This window comes from Fukomys damarensis, unplaced genomic scaffold, assembly GCF_012274545.1.
Source record: "Fukomys damarensis isolate Sample0158 unplaced genomic scaffold, DMR_v1.0_HiC HiC_scaffold_10, whole genome shotgun sequence".
NCBI classification, from domain to species: domain Eukaryota; kingdom Metazoa; phylum Chordata; class Mammalia; order Rodentia; family Bathyergidae; genus Fukomys; species Fukomys damarensis.
The window spans coordinates 24,381,598-24,404,141 of record NW_022900922.1 but is presented as its reverse complement, the minus strand read 5'-3'; the positions used below and the strand labels follow the sequence as shown (position 1 = coordinate 24,404,141).

Sequence of the window (22,544 nt, the reverse complement as noted above, 5' to 3'; positions counted from 1 at the left end):
GTCTTAGATAGATGTATTATTGTATTGCAAAACTGATGTTGAATGCGGTACTGTTTGACTGAACTTCAGCTTTATTTTGATGTCATTTGTTTGCACATGCATCCGTCCATGTTTATGTAGCTGTCTGTTGAACTCCACTACATGTTTTGATTTATGTAGCCACCACTGCAGTCAAGATACACAATTCAGACCACTACCAAGGGATGTCCATGCTGGAATTCCCAAGGACCATCCTTCATAGGCACAGACCCACTGTTCCTATCCTTTGGCAACCATTGTACTTCTAATATTGTCATTTTATGGATGGCACACAAATGGACTCCCACAGCGTTACACCAACTTTTAAATTCTACAAGTCTTCTACAAGTCTCTCTCTCTCTCTCTCTCTCTTTTTTTTTTTTTTTTTGGTACCGGGGATCGAACTCGGATCCTTGCGCTTGCAAGGCAGGCCACCGAACTGCTGAGCTAAATCCCCGGCCCCCTCTACAAGTCTCTCTTATTTAAGAAAAGATAATCATATCTTAGCCCTGCATGCTCCCAGCAACTTCTCTGTCTTCTCTCCTTTACAGCCAGGCAGAATGTCTGTGGTTGTTGGTTCTGCGCACCTAACAACTTTCTCATCCTCCGTCTACATCTCTGATCATTCTTTGTATACATGTTCTTCTACTTGGTCATCAAGCCTGTAGTTCCTACAAGGCCCAGTCCTACTCCCTCTTCATTTGACATTTCCTCTCTAAGGGATCTTAGCCATACACTTGGCATGAAGCAGAAATGTTTCTCAAATGCATATGTGAGCACATTCTATGCCAAAAAATGATCTCTGTATAGCCAAATGCCTTTTGTACATATCTCTTTGTATGACTTAAAGGTAGCTGACACTTAGCATGTCCAAAATTCAACTCAGCACATCTCGCCAACCTTCAAATGCCCATTATCACACCCTGTTATCTTCAATATCGTCTTTTGTCTCCGCACCCCATGCTGAAGTCAGACCCATTAATTGTACCTCTTGAGTCTCTCACAACCAGCCTCCTCTGCTGATCTAAACTAAGCTACCCTATTGCCCTCGGGACCACTAGAACCCCCCAACTGGTCACTTGGTGTGTACTCCTTCTGTAGTCTTTTATCTCCACCATAATTTCACTATGTCAACCTCTCTCACTTTGCAAAGAAATGCATCAATAACCTCTCTTGTTTCCTGAAGATCAAATCCCTAAAAAGGTCCTTGGAGATGGCATATGCGTAATGAGCCCTGCATTAGAAAAACAAACTCAGACTCAGTTTCTCCTACTATACACTCATGACACAGATCACTTCTGACACCAACTAAGTGAGGTCTGCTGATTCAATTCAGTTCTGACTCTGTGTACTTTGGAGCTTCTGTCAGATCCCAGAGGATGAGGACTCAGTCCCCAGGCTGCCCCTTCCTTCAAATGCCAGTCACAGTCCCAGCTTGTTTTACATGTGCTTCTGGCCAACCAGTTATACATGGTGTGATAGAAATATGATGGATGTTTAAATTATTTAAAATTTATTACTATAAAAAAATCACATTGCCATTGACGCCCCCCCCCTTTACATCACTCCCCCTGTTTCAAACACTTTTATCCCATTATGCCTGCCACTTTCTGAAGCAGTTCTGGGCGTCCTCTTATGTAAGGGTCTTCAGTTGCACTCTCATGGCTGCCTAGATGTCCTGAATCCATTCAAAACATTTACCTTTCGTGGTCGTCTTGACTTTAAGAGCCAGAAGTCACACAGTAGTAAATCCAGTGAATAAGGTGAATGAGGACACACTATGATGTTTTTATTTGACAGAAATAATTATAAATGTTTTGACTTAATTCAGGACATCAATCAGGACAGTGCAACTGAAGACCCTCACAAAAGAGGACTTCCTAGAACTGCTTCAGAAAGTGGCAAGAACAATGGGATAAGTATGTTTGAAGCAAGGGGGAGCATTTTGAAAGGGATTCATGGTAGTATGTCCTTTACTTTAGCACACCTTTTAGTTTAAACATTTGTCTTAATTTTGGATCACACCTGGTAAACTGAAGTTCCCACAATCCTTCTTCAAGTTCATTTGATATTTTGGAACAGCTCACAGGACTCACAGAAACACTGATGTTTACTAGTTTGCTGTAAAGGATATTACAATAGATACAGATGAAGAGATGCTAAAAATATTGATCTCAAGAAGAGAGTAGAAAAGGATGAGTGTAGGAAGGGTGGAGGAAGAGGAGAGTGAGGGATGCTGGATTACAGATACCAAAATATGCTCAGATAGAAGGGATAAGTCCTAGTCCTGGTGTCCTGCAGCATAGTAGGTTGGCTGTAGCCTCCAACAATCTAGTCTGTGTTTTATGGAGAACTAGAAGACAGGATCTCAGAGCTTCCAAATACAAAGAAATGACGAAAGTAAAGGGAGAATGAAATGCTAATTACTCAGATTTGATAGTTAAACATTGTACACTTGTATTGAACTGTCCGCTGGATACCTACAATGACTATGCATCCAAAATATAGAACAAGAGAGGAAATGTGAGGGGAAATTCCAATAAAAAATGACAAGGATGAGTAGACATACTTCTCATTATAATGAAACTAGAAAGAAAATACTCAAAAATTAATACAAAACCAGGAATTAAGATTCACCTCAGCATGGTTTCTTAAAACAGATTACTAAAAGGATAAAGTCACAAATGCTAGGTTCCTTCTTGTTTTTCCTACCATCACCCTTACTTTCTGCTCTGTTTTGTACGTGTCCTCTTTAAGCTATCATTGTAGGGGATCTCACCTTGGCTTGGCTCCTACTTGAATAAAACAACTAGAAACTGGACAGCCACATCTGAGCTGCATTATCAGACCCAGCCCCTTGATTCTGCAGCTGTGAATCTGGCTTCCAGCTCCTCCCCTGATTCTTTCACTGTCTCATATCCCACTGTCTTGCCATATCCACTGGCCTCCTGACCCAAACTCCTGCCTGTCTTCCCAGCTGTGACTCTTTCCTGACCCTGCCCTTGGTGTCTGTATTTGTCGAGACTCTTCTGTGCATTTCCATGACTTAGTTCTTAATTCCTGACTCCTGGCAAAAGTTGGCTACATCCTTTCAAAAGGCAAGGCATATGGGAACGCCTGGGAAGAACGTGGAGAATCTGCAACTCTGTTCTGTCCTCGTTCTTGACAGCAGCGTAGCATCTGAAGGCATGTATGGGGGTGTATTTTGGAAGACAGGCAGGCCACCTATCTTAGGCCAACCCCTCAGTCTCCCAGGGAATGCTAATATGTACCCTGGTATATTCTTTCTTTTCCTTATTCGCTGTTTTCACTTGGAACCTGCCGTTCTAAAATTTTAAATGGAGAGACATCTTTTCAGCTTGTTTGTGTGACCTGTATTTTAATGCCTTTAGAGGCTGTGGCAAGACTTTGGTCTTGCTCGTAGTGACTTGACATGATGTGACATCCACATCTCCTTCAGACTGCATTCCATAGCAATCTGCCCAGCCCTGCAGTTTATGGGCTAACTCCTGGTGTCTTTCAACAGATGGAGCACTATCAGATAGCATGAGTTGGGGTCTGGTCGGGAGTCTGATTAAGCCACAGTCAGAGATGGCAGTCCTAAGTGTGAAATGTAACAGGCCTTCCTGAAAGAGCTTGATCTGGGAGCTGCTGGGGGTAGCTGGTGCTTTCCTGTTGTGGGGTAGGGAGCTTGCTAACAAAGCAAACACATTTTTTCCTGTTGCAGGCTAGGTCCATGGTGGTAACATTTGGCAAGTTGAGTAACAGGGAACAGAGATAACTGAGCAGATGGGCAACTATTAAAAGATTGGAGGGGTTTTCATCATTTCTCAAATGGCCTTCACCCACCTACAAGACACCCAATTCCCTTGCAAGATTATGTAAAGGATTCAATTAAATTTCTTCTGTCTTTTTTTTTTCTTCCTTTCATCACGATGGAGTCAAATCTCTGATGTGAAGAGGAAAAGAATAGATGAGAAACTTCTAATTTTGAATCCCCTTGGGATTAGATGCTGATTTCAGCTGTGCAGAGAACACTGTTCCATATTTCGAAAGAGATGCTACTGGCAGTTTCAGGAGCGATGACTTTCCAAAATAGACAGTGAGCCCTGCCTCCATATCTTATGACTGACATTGGATGCCGAACTACAGCGATGTACATGTATTTTGATAAGTATTACCTTGCATGTGAAAAATGCGACAGCATGTCATCATTGTATTTAAAATCAAAACACACAGATAACAAATACAAAAGACCTGATTCCCAGGAGAAACGTATAATATTGGCACAACTCAGAGCAAGGAATCTTACCATGTTCTAGGGCAGCAGTGCCTGTGATTCGGAAGTAAGCTGCCACTCTTTTGCTGAGAAAAACACTTGCAAAGTTCTTAAAAGTGAGAAGAACCATGGGCGCTGAGAGATGAGATGTATTTGATTATAGCAGCCTGATTTTGCCAAAGGTAGTCAAAGTAGATACGGTCAGGGTTGTGGTGCCTGTGAGCTGGATCTCATGAACTTGGACAAATTAGACTGAGTTCCATTCCCAAGAGAAACATAAATATCATTCCTACAATCAGTAACTTTAAAGCACAGTAATACTTCAGTTCACACATGCTTCTGTTCACGAACAATTCAATTCATGCACAAAGAGTTTGGCAACATTTTGCTTCCCTTAGCAAACTTCACATTGGGCGATGAACATGACTGCTGCCATCTTCCCCACAGGAACACAAACCCGGGCATCTTCCCCAGAACTGTGGAACTAATCAAGCTCATGAACTTAAGCACCACTCTAGTTATCCTACACACATTCATTTAGATATTAGAAGCAGGAAAGACAGTTATCCAATTCAACTTTTATCCCCAATCCATTAGTCAACTTCAATCCTTTTTTTATTTTAATTTTTATCAATACATGTTTGCAGTATGTAATTGTTACATTTATTGTAGGAGTTGGTACATGTGTGTAACACATGTTCTGTTTCCGTCCCTGATCCTTCTTTCCCTGCCTTTTCCTTCCATCTCTTGATCCCCATCCCATTTGCAAAAGCTCTATTTCTATTTTTTTCTCCCAATTTTTTCTTTATTATTTTTCAATTTCTTTCTCAGTGAGTTCATTATCAGTGTAAAGGAATGCTACTGATTTTTTGTGTTGATTTATTTCCTGCTATATTGCTGAATTTTGCTATTAATTTCCATAGTCTTTTCATGGAATTTTCAGGTCTTCTCTTTAGAGGATCACATCATCAGCAAATAATGATAATTTGACTTCCTCCTTTCCTATACCTATGTTTTTGTTTTTGTTTTTGTTTCCATCTCTTGCCTGATTGCTCTGGCTAATGCTTTGAGGACTGTATTGAAGAGGAGTGGTGATAATGGGCATCCTCATCTTGTTCCTGATTTTACAAGGAAAGCTTTCAGTTTTTCTGCATTTAATGTGATGATGGCAATAAGTTTATCATAAATGGCTTTTATGAGATTGAGATAAAGTCCTTTATACCTATTTTCTTCAGGGTTTTTATCATAAAATGGATTGTTGGGTTTTGTCAAAGGCTTTCTTTGCATCTATTGACATGAATATGTGACTTTTGTCCTTGCTTCTGTTTATGTAGTATATCACATCTATTGATTCATGTATGTTGAACCATCCTTGGATTCCTGGGATGAAGCTTACTTGATCATGATATATGATATTTTTAATAATTTCTTGCATTGTTTGCTAGTATTTTGTTGAAGATTTTTGCATCAGTGTTCATTAAAGGGATTGGTCTATAGTTTTCTTTTTTGATTGTATCCCTGTCTGGCTTTGGAATGAGGGTAGTGCTAGCTTCCAGGAATGACTTTGGGAGTGCTCATTTCTTTTCAATTTCATTGAAGAGTCTGAGGACTATAGAAGTTACATTTTTCCCTAAAGTTCTTGTGGAATTCAGCTGTGAATCTACCAGTACCTGGGTTTTTTTAGTTGGTAAATTTTTTTTATTACCTCTTTAATTTCATTGCCTATTACTGAATTATTCAGGGTTTTTAAGTCTTCACAGTTCAATTTTGGTAATTCATATACATCTGGAATTTCTCCATTTCTTCTTGGGTCTCCAGTTTATTGGGAAGCAGTTTTGTGAGACATTTCCTAATGATCTTCAGGATTTTGGTGGTGTCTTTTGTGATTTTACTTTTTCATTTCTAATTCCATTGATTTGCATCTTTTCTTTGCTTTTTGTGGTAAGATTGGCTAAGGATCATGCATTTTATTCTTTCGAAGATCACATTTTTTAAATTTATTGATTCTTTATATTGTTTTTTTAGTCTCCATTTCATTGATTTCTACAGTTACCTTTATTATCTTCCTTCTTTGTACTAGCTTTGGACTTGGATTGTTCTTGTATTATTGGGTCATTTACTTGGGCTGGCTGTGTTTTTGTGATATGAGTATTCACAGCTATAAACTTTCCTATCAGGACTGTTTTCATTGCATTCCATAAGTTCTAGTATGTTTTATTGGCATTATTCTTTAATTTTAGGAACTGCCTTATTTCTTCTTTGATTTCTTCTGTGACCTGGAGGATGTCATTTAATTTCCATGTGTTTGTGTATTTTTTGTGGTGTATTTTGCAATTGAGTTCTAGTTGCCTTGCACTATGCTCTGATAATATGCATGGTGTTATTTCATTTTTTTGCATTTACTTAAGCATGCCCTATTGGATATATGTGGTCTATTTTAGAGGAAGTTTAATGTGCTTTAGAGGAAGTTCAATGTGCTACTGAGAGGAATGTGCATCCTGTTGTTGGGTGGAGCACTCCTGTGGATACCTTTAAGTCCATTTGTTTGAAGGTTTAATTCAAATCTGATGTTTCTTTGTTGATTTCTTGTCTAGTGAATCTACTGTGATAGTATGGTATTGATGTTCCCCACTATAATTGTAATAATGTTACCTGTTTTTTATATCTAATAGTGCTTGTTTATAAAGTTTGGTGTGCCATTGTTTTGGTACATATGTCCTTTTAACTTTTACTTCTGTTATACTTTTCCCTTAACTAATATGTAGTGATTTTCCTTGCATCTTCTGATTAATTTCAGCTTGAATTCCATGTTGTTTGAAACTATGATAGTCACTCCTGCTTCTTTTCAGGTTCCTGTTACATAGAATATTATTTTTCATCCTTTGATTTTTTAGTCTGTGAATTTCTTTTTGAGTTTAATGTATTTCTTGGATACAGCATGCCATTGGATTTTGCTTCTAGATGCATTCTTCCAGTCTGTGTCTTTTGAGGAACTGAAACCATTCACAGTGAAAGTTATTACTGATATTGACTTGTTCCTGTTATAGCATTATTTTACTGTTGCTTTTTCCTGTCTTTCCCTTCTACTTAATTTCTCATCCTACCTCGTGCATTCATTCATTTGACCTTTTGACATTTAAACTTTCACTGTCTCTAGAATATCCTTGAGAATTTTTTGTAGTGCTGGTTTGGTGGTCATATATTTCTTCAAGTACTCTTTATCATGGAGCTATTTTATTTCCTCATCCATTTTGAAAGATAATTTTGCAAGATATATCAGTCTGGGTTGGAACTTCTTTTGTTTTAAGGCGGAAAGACTTCACTACAAGTTCTCCTGGACTTTGAGGCTTGTGTTGAAAAGTCTGCTGTAATTCTCATGGGCTTTCCTTTGTAAGTGATTCATCACTTTTCTCTAACAACTTTTAAGATTCTCTTCTTATGTTGGACTTCTAGGATTTTTACTGTGATGTTTCATGGAATGGTTCTTTTCTGATGGTGACTCTTTAAAGTTCTGTATGCTTCATATATCTGTGTGTTAAGTTGTTTTCCCATATTTGGAATGTTTCCTACTATTACTTCTGTAAACAGGTTTTTTATATTTGTGCTGTTTTGTGATTTTTCACTAATTCTAGTTAAGCTTAGATTGGTCTTCTTCATGGCATCTAGAAGCTACTAGATCCGTTTTTCACATTCTCTTATTGTTTTTAAGGTATTTCTCAATAATCAATCACTGACCACAGCCCTATTTCTAGTTCTGACACTCTGTCCTCACTTTGGTTCTGCTACCCACACTTTCAGAATTTTTAATCTCCTCAATTTCTCTTTGGTACCTTTTCACAGATTCTAATTTTTTTATGCTGGACATCCATGTTTTGTGTTTCTTTGTTTGCTCAACTTGCTTTTTATTGCTGTCTTCTGTAGATTCACTGATCGTTTTATTAGGATCATTATCTGTTTAGTTAAATCTTCTTTGGATTCACCAAGCACCGTATTAATCTGTTTTGTTATCTCCACTGTTATCTTTTCAAATAATTCAATTGTGTGACTTTTGATCTTCTCCCCCACAGTGCTCTCTTCATTAGTTTGGGGGGAGTTAGGTGTTTGGGGGGCATTTTGTTGCTTTGTCTTCTCATGTTGCTGAGGGTTTTTTTTTTCTGTTTATTTCCTGTGGTAAGGCTTGCAGGTTGATTATAGCTGAAGACTTTGCTGCTAGTATGGAGATTCTTTAGTTAGTGTGTTTTCAGTGACACACTCTGGCCATCATTAACTGTAGGCCTTTGCTTCTGTCCCAAGATCTCCCCACCTCTATTTATTTGGGAGAGAAGGCTGAAGTGTACTTTGGCTCAGTACCCATTTATCCAGAAATTAGCCATAGCATTGTTAATGTCATGAAGGCAATCCAGGTATTGGAATACAGAAAAGATCAATTGATAGGAGCAACTATGACGCCCCTGCCATGGTGATAAGATCAACAACAACAATAGCATCAAAAGCAAACTTGATATTGACATACTGTGATAACCAATGATGTGCCATCCTTAAGTATAGAGATCTATGATTATGTATATATAATAAAACAGATCAAATATTGACATACAGTAAATATGTCAACTAAATGGAACAACTTTACCTCCACTTACAATAGAACAGTATTCAACAGTAATAGCATATAGTTAATTATCTACAGATTCATAAAGTTTAATGGTTTTGTTAGTAAGGATAGAGGATATGGGAAATGGAAGCACAAGAAAAATAAAATTTGAAAAATTAAGCAATAGAAAATGAGATGATAGGGCCAGGGATTTAGCTCAGTGGTTCGGTGGCCTGCCTTGCAAGCGCAAGGACCCGAGTTCAATCCCTGGTATCAAAACAAAACAAAACAAAAAATACACCACAAAAAAAAAGAAAATGAGATGGTAAAAAATGAAGGATCCTATTAAGCAAATGGATAGTATTAGGTAAAAGTAAAAGAAAAGAACAAACAAGAAAAAGATAAAAACAGACAGAAGATTGGGAAAAAAAAAGAAAGCAAAAGTAATCACAGGAGAAATTAAATGAGGGAGAAGGGGGAAGACCAAAACAAAAAAGAAAGGGAAACAAAAATAGGATAAAAAAACCTCCAAATGATACCTCAGAGAGCTGGGACTAGAGGTTCCATTTGAACCAGCCATCCCTCTGCTCGGTATCTTTCCAAAAGAATTAAAGGAATCATACCACAGTGATATATGCACACCAATGTTTATAGTGGCACAGTTTGTAATAGCTAAAACTTGGAAACAGCCCATTTGCCTTTCAGTTGGAAACTGGATAAAGAAGATGTGGTTTTTCTATAAAAAGGAATACTACTCAGAAATAAAGAATGAGAAATTAGAGTCATTCATAGGAAAATGGATACATACTGAGGATATACTCTTAAGTGAAATAAATGTCACACATGTGTAAATACTGAGTAGTTTCTCTGGTATGAAAAACTATAATAGTACACAAGATCCTAATGGGATAATTAATAGTGTGAAATAAGAAGAAATGGGCTAAAGGTGTAGGGAAAGTGGGAAGGGTAAGGAAAAGGGAATAAGGGAAAAGAAAAAAAATATAAGAAAATGAAAAAATGGAACTAAAGCATTTGTAAATGGGGAGGGGAGGAGCGGGTGAAGGGAGGGCAGGGACAAGGGGAATAAATGAGAACCAAGACCTGTCATGTGAAGGTACAGGATCCCAGTAATGAATGTAACTGTATTGTAGACCTAGACTGTACCAGTAAACTCGATAAAAAGAAAAAACAACAACAACAAAAAAAAAAAACCCTCCAAACACCACCTTAATTAATTAATTTAATTAAAAGAGAAAAAAATGGGTCAAATTTTTTTTCCTCTGTATTTCCAAATGGGTGGTTCCCTTCTAGGACCTACAGTCTTGGAATTCAGCAAGTCATTGTCCTATCTGTCCAGCATTATAGTCTGAATTTGTAAAGTGCCCCATTTTCTAGAAACCCCTCCACCCATAAACCCTACACCATGGCAACTTTCCAAGCAAAGGCACACCACTGCTCACGTTGGCAAACAGGGATGTAATGAGACTACCAGTCTCTGCTGGATGTAGGCAGAAGGACAGGGGAGCTCTAGCAAACTGTTGGAGTCAGCATCATCACCTTCAGGACCAGCCACACCTGCCAAGCCGAGCCTTCCACCACAGAGTGAAGGGCCCCATGTCCTTATGAGCCTGAGCATGAACTTCTCAGGAGATCCATGTCTATTCCTCACCCTCTCCTGTCTGTTTCCTGTGGCTGTTGCTCATACTATGTTAGGGTAACATTGAAAGTCCTGGGATAAAGCTGTCGTGAAGTTGTTCTGTAGTTCAGTCCCACACAGTCGACCTCTTCCCAAAATTGCACCCAATGAAACTACCTGTAACAATATGGTGGGCTCTGCACTGCATTTCTTCTCCAGCTTATCCCTCTATGAAGAATTCACTCACGGTAAAACACCACTCTATTTTTGTAGTTTACAACAGCCATGGCCTTTCCGTGGGGCTATGGCTGCTGGGCCCCCCTGTTGTTTCTCCCCGAAGCTGCTGACTCTTTGGGGCTCGCCTTCTTTCTTGGGTCACTGGCCTCATCCACAATCAGGTCAGTTGGTTGGTCCCCAGCTCTGTGGTCCTGTGCTGAGGAGTACCAAAGTGCAGAGCTGGCTAGGAGTTGGCAGTTTGACACACCCGGGGTGCAGGGTTGGCTGGAGTAGCTGCCCTGCTCCTCCTGTTGTGCTGCCATGGACCCTCCTTCCTTTCTTATACCAGCAAGAATCCTGGGTAACAAATAATCCTGTTTCTAATAACCACAACTAACACTAAATTTTGCCTAAAAATAATCAGCAACATTACAAAAGGAAAATAACCATTTTTCATATTTTAAAATTCTACCATCCAAGGATAATTTTAATTTAAAATAACTGAACAAGGGCCGGGGATTTAGCTCAGTGGTTCCTTCGCCTGCCTCGTGAGCACAAGGACTCCAGTTCGATCCCCAGTACCAAAATCTAAAATAAAATACAGTAACTGAACAGCCTGGTTTGTTGGAACACACCTGTCCTCCCATCATCCTGGGAGGCTGAGGCAAAAATATCAAAAGTTCAAGCCCAGGCTGGGCAACTCGTCTTCTCCATAAAACATTGTTAAATACTCTGGCGATACAGTTCAGTGTGAAGGCTCTGAGTTCACTACCCAGTACTGCTAAGTAAATAAATAAATAGGAGAGACAGAAACATTGAAATAAATTCGTAATAACAACTAGCACTTGGAGGCAATGGCCTCTCTTTGCCTGCTGAATAACGCACCGTTTCATCAACGCGTAGTTCTCTTTCTCTGGGCTATTTGGTTTCACACAATCAAGTAAATAAGGATTATTCGTGGGTTTAGAGTCCCCTGGGGAATTATATTTTAATAGGAAGAATTACTGGAAATAATTAAAATGTTCTCCCACTACTCAGCAGAATAGGAGTTGGCAATATTAACACAGAGGAGTGTGTGCGCATGTTCGTCCATAAGTGCTGTGTCTCGATCATACTGGGTAACAAGGAAGCGTCCCAGCAGGCACTGGAGAGTGATGCAAAGGGAGTGAATATCTGTGACATATGTATTCATTTTTACATTTTTTAAAGAAAAATATTGAATCCTGTAGAAAATAAGCTCAATGTCATTTGCTTTCTTTGGTTCCAAATGTTGTGTACTTTTGAATTTCACGTACTTCCCTGACAGATAGAAATAGTTTTCGTTAGGTAACTAAAGCCATTCGGGTGGTCTTTCTTTTCCTGCTTGCTGCTGAGTGCAGTGGAGCCGGTTTGCTAACCCTCGCTGGTGCTCATGCGGGCTCTCTTTGTGCCTTTGTCCTTGCAGAATGGCCGACCTGCAGGGGCTGGTGGAGAGATTGGAGCGCGCGGTCAGCCGGCTGGAGCACCTGTCCGCGGAGTCGCACAGGCTTCCTGGGGGCTGTGGGGAAGTGAACGGTGTCAGCGGAGGTAGGACCACACTGCTGTCGTCTCTCTGTCTGTGAGGGTGCGCTTCGTGTAGTTCTCCGGAACCTGACCACCTACTGCCAGCTTCTTTTCTCCTTCCTTGATTTGTGACCAGAACATTAATCAGAGGCGAGCAGTTTCTGGAAAAGACAAAGAAAAAGATAAGCTTTCGTCCTTTGGAAATATTGTACACATTTTATGCACCAATTTAAAAAACTAAGATTTTTTTTTAAAGTTTCATCCCACACTCACAAAAGTCACCAACATCTGCGCCCCTTAAGAACGTCATCCAGCTACCCGATGTCATTATTCCTTCTTTCTAGTGTTTCGACTGCTGTTCCAACACTCAAGGGCTAAATATATTATCTAAGTAATTATCAAAAAAGAGAAACAATTGCTCTCAATTAGAATGTAAACTGGAAGGAATTATTGTGTAGATTTAATTTTCAGGGCAAACCATTGCATTTAGGCTCTGAAGGAAGCTATGACGGATGTGAAGCCTGCTATGATGGAAACCTCAGGGCCACACCACTGTTTACGTTTGCCTGCTCCCAACGAGATGCACTCTTTACACCACGGCCGTAATGCTAATCTTAATGATTTTTAAATTATAGGATCAAAATTAAAGAGTACTTCCTTTAAGAGGGTACCTTTTATGGCAGACTCTCCAAGTTATCTACAATAACTTTTCCAACTCCTTCTTGCCTAAGGTTGCAGTTTAACAAATAAAAATACAGGACAACAGCTACACTGGAGTTTCAGATAAAGAACAATTTGGAGTTTGGGGTTTGGGGTTTTTTTTTTTAATGTGTCCCAAATATTACACAGGCTCTACTGCAGGGTATACTTACACTAAAAATCTATTTGTTGCTTCTCTGAAATTCAAATTCAGCTGGGCAATCTGTATTTAATATGGCAATTTTATTTTTGTCCCACATTGGTCTCCTCCTTATCTCATCTGTTTTGAATCCTGTTAGGTTTCTTGCGTGGGGTTGTGGGGGACTGAGAAAGCCTTGGGGAAAAGGAGACTTCAAAATTGTTTTACCCAGGAAAGACCTACATCGGAGCCATGCCTTGCACAACACGCCATGGGACAGAGGTTACTGTGTGAGCACAAATGTGCTGGCTGTGTCTTTCCCCCCTGAACATAATGAAAATTAAAATGCTTTGAATGAATTGAAAGGCAGTGCTGTTTAAAGGAACGCTGCCAGGGCCCTGTTTAAGTTTTTTCGCAGTGACTGAGACTCATCTATGATTTCATTTTAAGCCTCTTTTCATTAACTGTACAGCTGGTATATGAGACTGGTAAACCTGATTGGTAAGAAAGAAATTTCATGTTCTTCCCAGTAACTTTGTTTCTTTATGCCATTGGCATCAAGTGATTACAGACATTACCAAAAGATTGCTGACCAAACCTGTAAAACCTGTCAATACACAAGAAAGTTAAAATCCAGCTGCCATGAGAATTACATCATATTGTTGAGTAAATAAAAAAATCATGAATACAAATTTAAACCTCACATATCCAGAAGGGTAATAGACTGAACTTTTTATTTTCTTTATTAAAGGGAAACTTTTCTGTGAAAATTAGTAGGCTAAGTAAAATAGGAAGATATATAATTAAATCATTTGATATTTAAACAAATAATTTCTAATATAGCAAATCATTTCAAAGCAATTGTTAAAGCAGAGGTCTGAAACAACTCAGCTGGAAATTTATTATCCTACTTTAAATGAAATAGAGAAATACGTAGGGTCATTTGTAAGATGTCTGAATGATATCCATCCTTAAAACATTTTACTAATTCTAAACAACATTATCTCTATTTCTTCTTAAGTAGTGACTTTTGGTAGATTTCTAAATTTCATTGTTGATATATTCTTAAGAACAACCTTTCACCTTAAATACAAACATCATTATGATGTGGGGAACTGCACTCCAACATTCAGGTGAGTTCAGCCCAACAGTTGAAGAGATGATTCTTCTTTCTTGCCAAGTGACAAGCACTGTGGTAGGAGATCTCAGATGAATTATACACCGCTCTAATCCTCCAGAATCTTTGGTCTAGAAGCATTACTCTTCATAGCCACAAATGCTTTCGTTAAGAGGTGCTCAAAGCATGTTGGTTGGCTGGGGAAGGACAGATCATTCGGCAAAGTCTGCCCAGCGAAGGTAAACGGAGAGCAGTGATGAAAACAGACCAGGAAATACTCCCTTTTATTGTTGTACCTTCTGCTGTGTAGGGGCCTCAGCCACATTTCTAAAACTTTCACCCACTTTAGTCAACAGAGACCTCTTGGCCTCTCCCATAGCAATAGATAGCTTTGTTTGTCTGTTTCCGTAAGGGCCCTGAAGAAATCTTTGGGCTCATGCCTTGTTGTACAAGTTGGTACACATTGAGTTTGAAGTTTAGGACAACTTGGCTGTGGACATCCGCTTGGAAGTTTGATGGTAGGAGCAGAGAGCTGTAAATAAGTTTCTATCACCCTTTGGGCCTTTGGAAATGGGCAACTGGAAAAAAGAGAAAAGGAAGAAAGTTTTATCCTATAGTTCTGTGAACCTGGATGACTGTACAATAAAAAAAAGGGTGTGCTAGGCTTTGAATTGGATTTTTTAATAGCCTATAGTGCTGAGGATCTCTATTAGGGACTTCGATTTCTTTTTTTTTTTGATTAGTTCAAAAGCAAGGAGAGAAACATAACACATTGGTAAATTGGCAGATCCAACCTTAGGTGCATGAGCTCAGCGGGGATTCTCATTCCCACCGTGGTTATCTCTCCTCCCTGTGGGAAGTGAAGAAGCAACAAAATGAGTGAAATCAGTGTTCGTTGCCCAGAGTTCATTCCACTTTTTTGTTGCCCTGGAACTCTTGGTACAGTTGGTAAGGGTGATGTGGCACCTGGGCAGGTGGAGAGAGCAAGAAAGTGCAGGGGCTTTGGACGAATCCAGCTCAGTTCAGGTTTGCATCTGCCTTTTGTGTGATCTGTCACTCTGGCCCATCGCCTGCTCTCTTTGCACCCCCATCTCTTCACCCATCCCACGGTGATGACAGCGTTTCCCCTGTAGGCTTGGGAGACTGGAGTGAAATGATGTGCGTGAACCACGACGTCCTGAGCCGAGGAGAAGCGCTCGGCATTGATGGGGTGAAGGAGTGGCTTCGTGGTGGAACTAGCAACAGTGACAAAGATGACAGTGAATATCCATGCTACCTATGCAAGATGGTCCCAGCTTTTCAGTAAACTGCCAGGGAATAACAAAGTGTCCCTCTTCCCAAGGTGTGGCACCGTCCGTGGAAGCCTTTGACAAGCTGATGAACAGCATGGTGGCAGAGTTTTTAAGGAACAGCAGGACCCTAGCTGGCGACGTGGAGACTCATGTGAGTACTTTCCTCCCCTGCTCTCTGTGGAGAGCTCTCGGCGTCCAGCCCAGCCTCTGGCACGCTGGTGAGCTAAAACTCTCATGTAGGTACTGATCATGCCCACAGCGTCCTCTGATGGCGTGTTGCTAGTGCTGTTCCTAAAGCTGGGGGTCAGGGATGAAAAGGACAGGTCTCAGAACTTTCACTTTACTCCTGGACACAGACAACGTAGGTAGCACATAAACCTATTCGGGTAGTATAGATAGGAAAAAAAAAAAGAAAGAAAGCAGAGTAATAACACCAAAAGTCCCCATAACAAGGATACTCTTATGGGAAGGTGCTTCTGGGAAGGTGACATTTGTGCAGAGGTGGAGTATGGAGTGAGTGAGGGGAGAGGTCTGGACAGAGGAGTCGGTCCAGGCTGAGGCCCAACGATAGGGCAGGGTGGCATGGCCTCAGTCACGGCCAGTGACGCGGCTCTTGCTTCAGTGTGATGCGAAGCCACGAAGGGACTGAGCAGAGTACTCGGGTGACTTAGGTTGAGCTTTAAAAAGACCCCTGTCAGCAGCCACCTGTCCCCTTTCCTTGAAGTACAGGCAGAGCCTGCCACCTCATGTCCCGTAGGATGGCTACTATCAGAAAGACCTAGAGGATAACAAGTGTTGGTGAGGAAGTGGAGGAATAGGAAACTTTGTGCACTGTTGGTGAATATAAAATAGTGCAACCGTTACGGGAAAATGCATGGAAGTTGCTTACAACCTGACCGTAGAACTACAGCATGCTTCGGCAGTCTCACTTCTGGGTCTGTCTCCAGAGCACTGAAATCAGGGTGTGGAGAGATGTCTGTATTCCCCTGTTCATACAAGCGTTATTCATAGGAGCCAAGATATAAAAGTAACCTGGTATCCACTGACAGATGAATGGATAAAGGAAATGTGGTACATAGACAAAACGGAATATTCAGCTTTGAAAATGAAAAATAATCGTTATATGCTATGAAGTGGAAGACTCTGAGGACATTATGTTAAGGCAGATAAGACAGATGCGAAAGATGAAGGCTGTGTGATTCCACTCATACGAAGTATTTAGTAGTCAAATTCCTAGAGACAAAGTAGGGTTATGTTACCATAGGCTGAGGGAGGAAGGAAATGGGAAGTTCTTCTTGAATCAGTGTGGTTTCATTTTTTGCAAGAGGAAAAGAAATTCCCAAAATGGTGCAACAGTGCGAAAATACTTAACACTACTGAGTCATACATTTTAAAATGATAAGACTTGGGTGTAGTGGTGCATGCTAATCCCAGCTTTGTGGGAGGCTAAGGCAGGAGGGTCGCATGTTCGAGCCCAGCTGAGGCAACTTGGTGATCTATGAGTTCCTGTCTCAAATTTTTAAAAAATGGGCTGGGGATGGAGCTCAGTGTGAAGGCCCTGGATTCATTCTCCAGGGCGGAGTGGGGGCATTAAGATGATAAGTTTTGTCATGTGTATCTTACCCTAATTACAAAAATAATACTGAGGAAAGTGAAATCATAGAAAGAATTCAGGAATTCTTGTATTGAAAAAAACATTTAAAGATATCTAGGGCAATTTCCCACTTGTAGACACTTTTTATATGGCTAAAAATGTTAGCATCATGCCTGCGGTTGGTCATGGTTTGTGCGCATTTAACAGGAGTCTAATAAGCCCAAACAAATTGAAAATTTTAAAAGAAATTTATCATCAAGTTCTTCTTTTTCACTAGCCTTTGTTGTCACACAGGAGTGAATTCCAAGACCATATGCCTATAGATTTTTCACCAATGGCACAATCCTGGCAAAACTGTTTTCAGCATAGATTCACAGAAAATCTGATTCTTGAAGAAAGTTGTGGTTTGAGATTCAGAGAAAAGCATCAAAAAGGATTCTTTCTTTGCTCCTTCCTAGTTAAGACATCACTGCAGTACCCTGTGCCATTTTTCTGTGCATCCGGACTCTGTGATAGAATATTCAGATGGTTGGCTCAGTCACATTGCAGCGTATTTATTTGCCACATCTCCCAAGAAAAAGAATGTCCTTTTTATTACCTCTATTTTTACTAAATAAGGTATTTAATCATAGATGATAGTGAATGTGTAAAAAAATATTATAGTAAAAGACACATCGCCATTTATGGCAACTTCTGTTAAATAAAAACTTTATGGTGTGTCATCTCCCTTCTTCACTGGATCCGGCACTGTGTAACTTCTGGCTCTTCCTCAAAGTCAGTATAACCATGAAAGGTAAACATTTTGAATCAGTTCTAGACAACAAGGCAGCCACGACAGCTCAAGTAAAGACACTCGTGTAAAAGAGCTCCCAGAACTGCTTCTGAAAGTGTCAAGCACAGTGGGATAAGTGTGTTTGAGGCGAGGGGGAGGAGTTTTCAGGGGCTTAATGGCAATGTGTCCCTTACTGTGATATATATGTATATATATATATATATTTTTTTTAAATGTGAAGCATTCACTGTATTTTTTTACCACACTTTTGTACTCGTATTAAAAGCACCCAGTGAAGAAAGAGAAAAGACACTCTGTACTTGAGTTCCAGAAAAGTCTATGGACTAAGACTGTGCTTCCCACCTCTCACACAGCTCTGTCATTGACGTGATCTGCTCCTTTCCTGAAATTCTGAGGGGTGACCGCACCCGAAAGGAAACACACAAAGGAGTGCTACCCTCCATACACAAAGAAAGATGCTTGAGTGATTGCTGAACACTTGCTCTCCTAAACGAGATCACGATAATTACTGGATCATATGGTTACCGTTAATTAATGTTGACGTTATGCTTCTGGGCTACGCAGTACGTTGTGACTCTTATTACTAGTATCTCACAAAATTTAGAGAGAAGCTTTTAACTAGAGGATAAGGAGGCCCATAAAAATGGACTTATGTTTGCATTTAAAAAGAAAAAGGTAGGATTTGCATCCTAAGTCTTCAGGTTGCATGGTAAACAGTCCCTTTGGATTCTTTTTAGCACAGAGCGAGCTAGCTATAAAGCGTAACTTAATCTACATTACGTTTTTTCTTTCTCCTCATTCATCACTCTATAAGCAGTATGACTGCAATGAAAGAATATTCTCAATAACAAATATATGATTCTTAAGGAAATTTATGTGTGCTATTAGATGTTTTAAAAGCAGGCAAAGAAGAAAAAAAGGAAGGGGGAGGAAGGAAGAAGGGAGAAAAGGAAAGAAGAAAGGAGAAGGGAGGGGAAGGAAGGACAGAGAAAGAAAGAAAAAAAGAGAGAAACACTTGTCCTCTGAAAACGTAGACCCTGGCTCCATGGTACAAAGAAAAGCACAGGCAGCTATAGTCCATCTGCCTGTTGCTTTAATACTCTGAACAGTTGTTTATTTTTTGTCTCTTACAGAACCATGTGTCATTCACATTAAGCTTGCAGCTGCTGCCTCTCACATAAGCCAGAAGTGGGGTTGGAACTTTGTCCCAGGAACACACCTGTTGCCTAGAAAAAACCCTCACATACCTGATTGTACAGTATGGAAATCTGAGAATGACACAAATGTGCATCATGTTAAATCCTGTCCGTGTGTTTAAAAGCCATTTCACAGATACTAATAATGAATAAGGGCAGCCCGGCTATGGTTTAACGTCTGTCTCGATGCGTTGGCTGCTGACTGGGCCTCATTTACTGAACACTCAATAGTCTATTGACAGAACAGACCACAAAAAGGGGGAACTAATAGCTACAATTAGGAAGCTCTGCTGAACCGAGGAGCAAAACAGGTTTAGAGAAGATTAGATCTTGTAAAGCCTTCTTGTGCGCAACATAAACCAAAGGGCTCATTTAAATTACTCTTCAACCCAACACTGACACAGCTTGCACCTCTTTAAAAAAAAAGACTAAACAATGCCTAATGTTATAATGGGTGTTTCGAGTAAATACAGTCCTCAGTATTAAAGGGAAGAATCCTCTAAAAACGGGACCTACATGATACCAAGCCCTTGGTTGAACATTTTTTATCCATAAATGAGTAAAAAACAAAAGTAATGTGATTTATATGGTTTGGTTTTGTTTTTTTAACAAAGCTCTTCTTTTGTTATTCCTGGTACGTGGAACTAATCGCAGGTCCATTTCTAGGTGATTTAACAGTTAGGAAGAAACTTCAAATCATAGCTCTCCCTAACCTGACATTTTTTTGAAGATTTACAGATTTTGCATTTGAAGTGTTTCTAGGAGTCTGAAATGTTTATTTCCCCTTCTTGACTAAAATGGATTTCTAAAAATGTATTAATTGTTTAATAAAGATGAGAGAGCCACCGTTTGAACAAAAAATAAATAAAATTCACGTAATCTTAGTGCCCATTAGCATATGATTAAATCACACACTGTACAATATTATGTCCTGTGTCCCTTGACTTTTAAAGGACGAACACTTTCATATGATTATTAGTTTCACTTTTGAGGACTCACAATCTCTAAATGTTCCTAGCCTTTTCTATCTACTTAAGTCATCTGCAAAATGTTTTGTTCATTTTCTGCCATGCTAGTTAGGCGATGCAGTCCAAGGATGGGAAAGTGAGCAGCCATTCTTGCTGCGACCAGCACCAACCTGTCTACCTCTGGGTTTCAGAGCTGGCCCTGGTCCCTTCACCTGCTCAGTCCAAGGGTCTCTGCTCTCACGGCATGAGCAAGTGACGCCTCAGTTGGCTACGTCTTGAAGCAGTAGTAGTAACACAGCTTCCCAATGAAGACCCTGTGATGAGATGTCTGTCACCATTGTGAAATGCAACCCGCACCATGCCAAGATTGACAGGATGGAAGAACATTACTCTCTTGAGCTTAATCACAACAGTTATCGTATCATTACTGTTACAGTGATGAATGTTGACATTATGCCCCGGGAGAGGCAAGCAGAAGTCATGGCAGAAAAGGACGCACAGAAATAAAATACTGCCGTGCACAGAAATAAAATACTGCCATATAGAAGCAGTCTGACCCCTTCAATCCAGAAGATCCACTGTGCTCCGTGTGCTGCTTTTGGTCTTACAAAGGTGTTCTGTGGTGTGTTGTATAAATTGTATCTGTATTCTCCCAGTTCTTTTGATCTTAGCAAATATTTATGATAATTTGTACTCATTACAAAAGTAAACATTTGCATTTTTAATGGTGTATAATCTGGATCCTTTCCGAAACCCACCCCTGAAAAAGTTCTCAGATGGATCACCTGGGTTGGCTCAACAAACCAACTCCTGCCGTCCAGCCACCCAGATCTCGTTCACCCCACTCTGCTCCTCCTAGTGATTTCCAGTTTCCCGCTCCTGTGTGAATGTGAACACTTACTTTTATTGTAACTAGATCTAGAGTATCATGGCCGTCACAAGGCCAAAGGATCTGTGTGTCTTTTGATTTCTCCAAATGGCAGAGGTACAGTAAGAGATTTGTGTGAAGATTTCTGCCTCTAGGATTCATACAGGCTTGAAATCAGGCATCTCCTTTCTTTCTTTTTGTCTTAGCCATTAATGGTAGTTTCAATTTTAAGAAAGAAAACACTTAGAAATCAATCAACCATTCTGATCGTTTGCTCTTTTCTCTCCCTCCCTCTTCCCTTCCCTTCCCTTTTTTCTTTCTTGCTTTCTGTCTTTAAAGAAAGTCTTTTTTCTTTCCTCCCTCTCCCTTCCTTTTCTTTTCTTTTTTCCTTCCTTCCTTCCATCTGTCTGCTACCAAGAAAGAAGCTCTGAGCTAGGGAGGGTATGTGACACAGGTGACAGGTTAAAGAACTAGGCGGACTCAGTGGCCACCCAGGCACCTGGTTTCCAGAATCTCAGTCCATCACATTGGCAGGTGCCTGCTGGGTCCTCATTATGGACCACCATTCTACGCATTCTTTTCTTCACTCCATATAGTCTGGAGATCTCTTCTATCTGTAAATATAGAGCTTTCTTGGTTTGTGCAGCTTTATAATATGTCTCTGTGTTAATATCATAGTTTATTTCACTAAACCCCAACTGCTGGACACTGAGTTGTTTCTAAATCTTTTACTCATCAGTAAATTTGTATACATAATTTCCTATTTGTACAAGTATCCTCGGCTAAGTTGCCTAAGATAGGATCGTTAGGATTATCTCTCAGGTTCTGGGAGGATACAAGTGCCGTGTCCCACCAGGGATGTTGAGAAGCATTTACTAAAGGAACTATTAAAAATCTCCAGATGTGGTAAGAACCCAGCCAGGACCCTGGGTTTACCAACAGCAGGAACCACTGCTACCCCTAGACTTGAGAGAGTCGATGTGGGGACGTGGGGATCAGAATCTTCAGTAGAGAGACACAGGCAGGCCGTGGAGACTGGCGGGGCAGAAGAGGGACTGAAGGCACATTCTCCACTCCCTTTCTGTAGTCCGGTCTCCTGCCACTTCGTCCCCCATCTGAGCCTAGTGAGGGACCCCAGGGAGAGAGAACCTGCGGATGCTGTGTAGTCAGGGTGGAGTGGTCAGCGACAGTGAGGGACAGCGTCTGTAGAACAGCAAAGGAGGCAGGCGGCACACTGGGTGAGAGGAGAGCACCTTACCTTGGAGACCTACTGTCAGCTGCCCTCTAGCCGGTGCCCCAGCTTCTGTGCCCACCAGCACTGCAGGTGCCTCTGTTCCCCTTTAGTCACCTACACAGATCAGTCCCCCAGACTTTTGCCAAACTGATAGGTGAGAAATGGTATCCCTGTGTAATTCTAACTTCTGTTTCTCTCAGGATGAGTGGCATTGAGTACCTTTTCATACATTTGAGTTAAGCATCTTTTTATCTTTCAAATACTGCTTTTGTTATGAACTGTCTGCTTTCACCTTCGTCCATGGGCAGGGGCTGGGAGCCTGTTGGTTCATTTGTTATTGATTTCTAGAAATCTTTACATAT

General features: G+C 40.4%; 1 protein-coding gene across 1 annotated transcript in view; it reads left to right on the top strand.

The window, feature by feature from the left end:
• Positions 1-22,544, top strand: part of Cap2 (cyclase associated actin cytoskeleton regulatory protein 2) — a 149,002-nt gene that overhangs the window by 24,721 nt on the left and 101,737 nt on the right. Inside the window, exons 2-3 of the mRNA XM_010622909.3 lie at positions 12,185-12,306; positions 15,580-15,680. Of these exons, the coding sequence (XP_010621211.1) occupies positions 12,186-12,306; positions 15,580-15,680 (222 nt within the window). The 5' untranslated portion in view covers position 12,185. The remainder of the gene's footprint in view (positions 1-12,184; positions 12,307-15,579; positions 15,681-22,544) is intronic.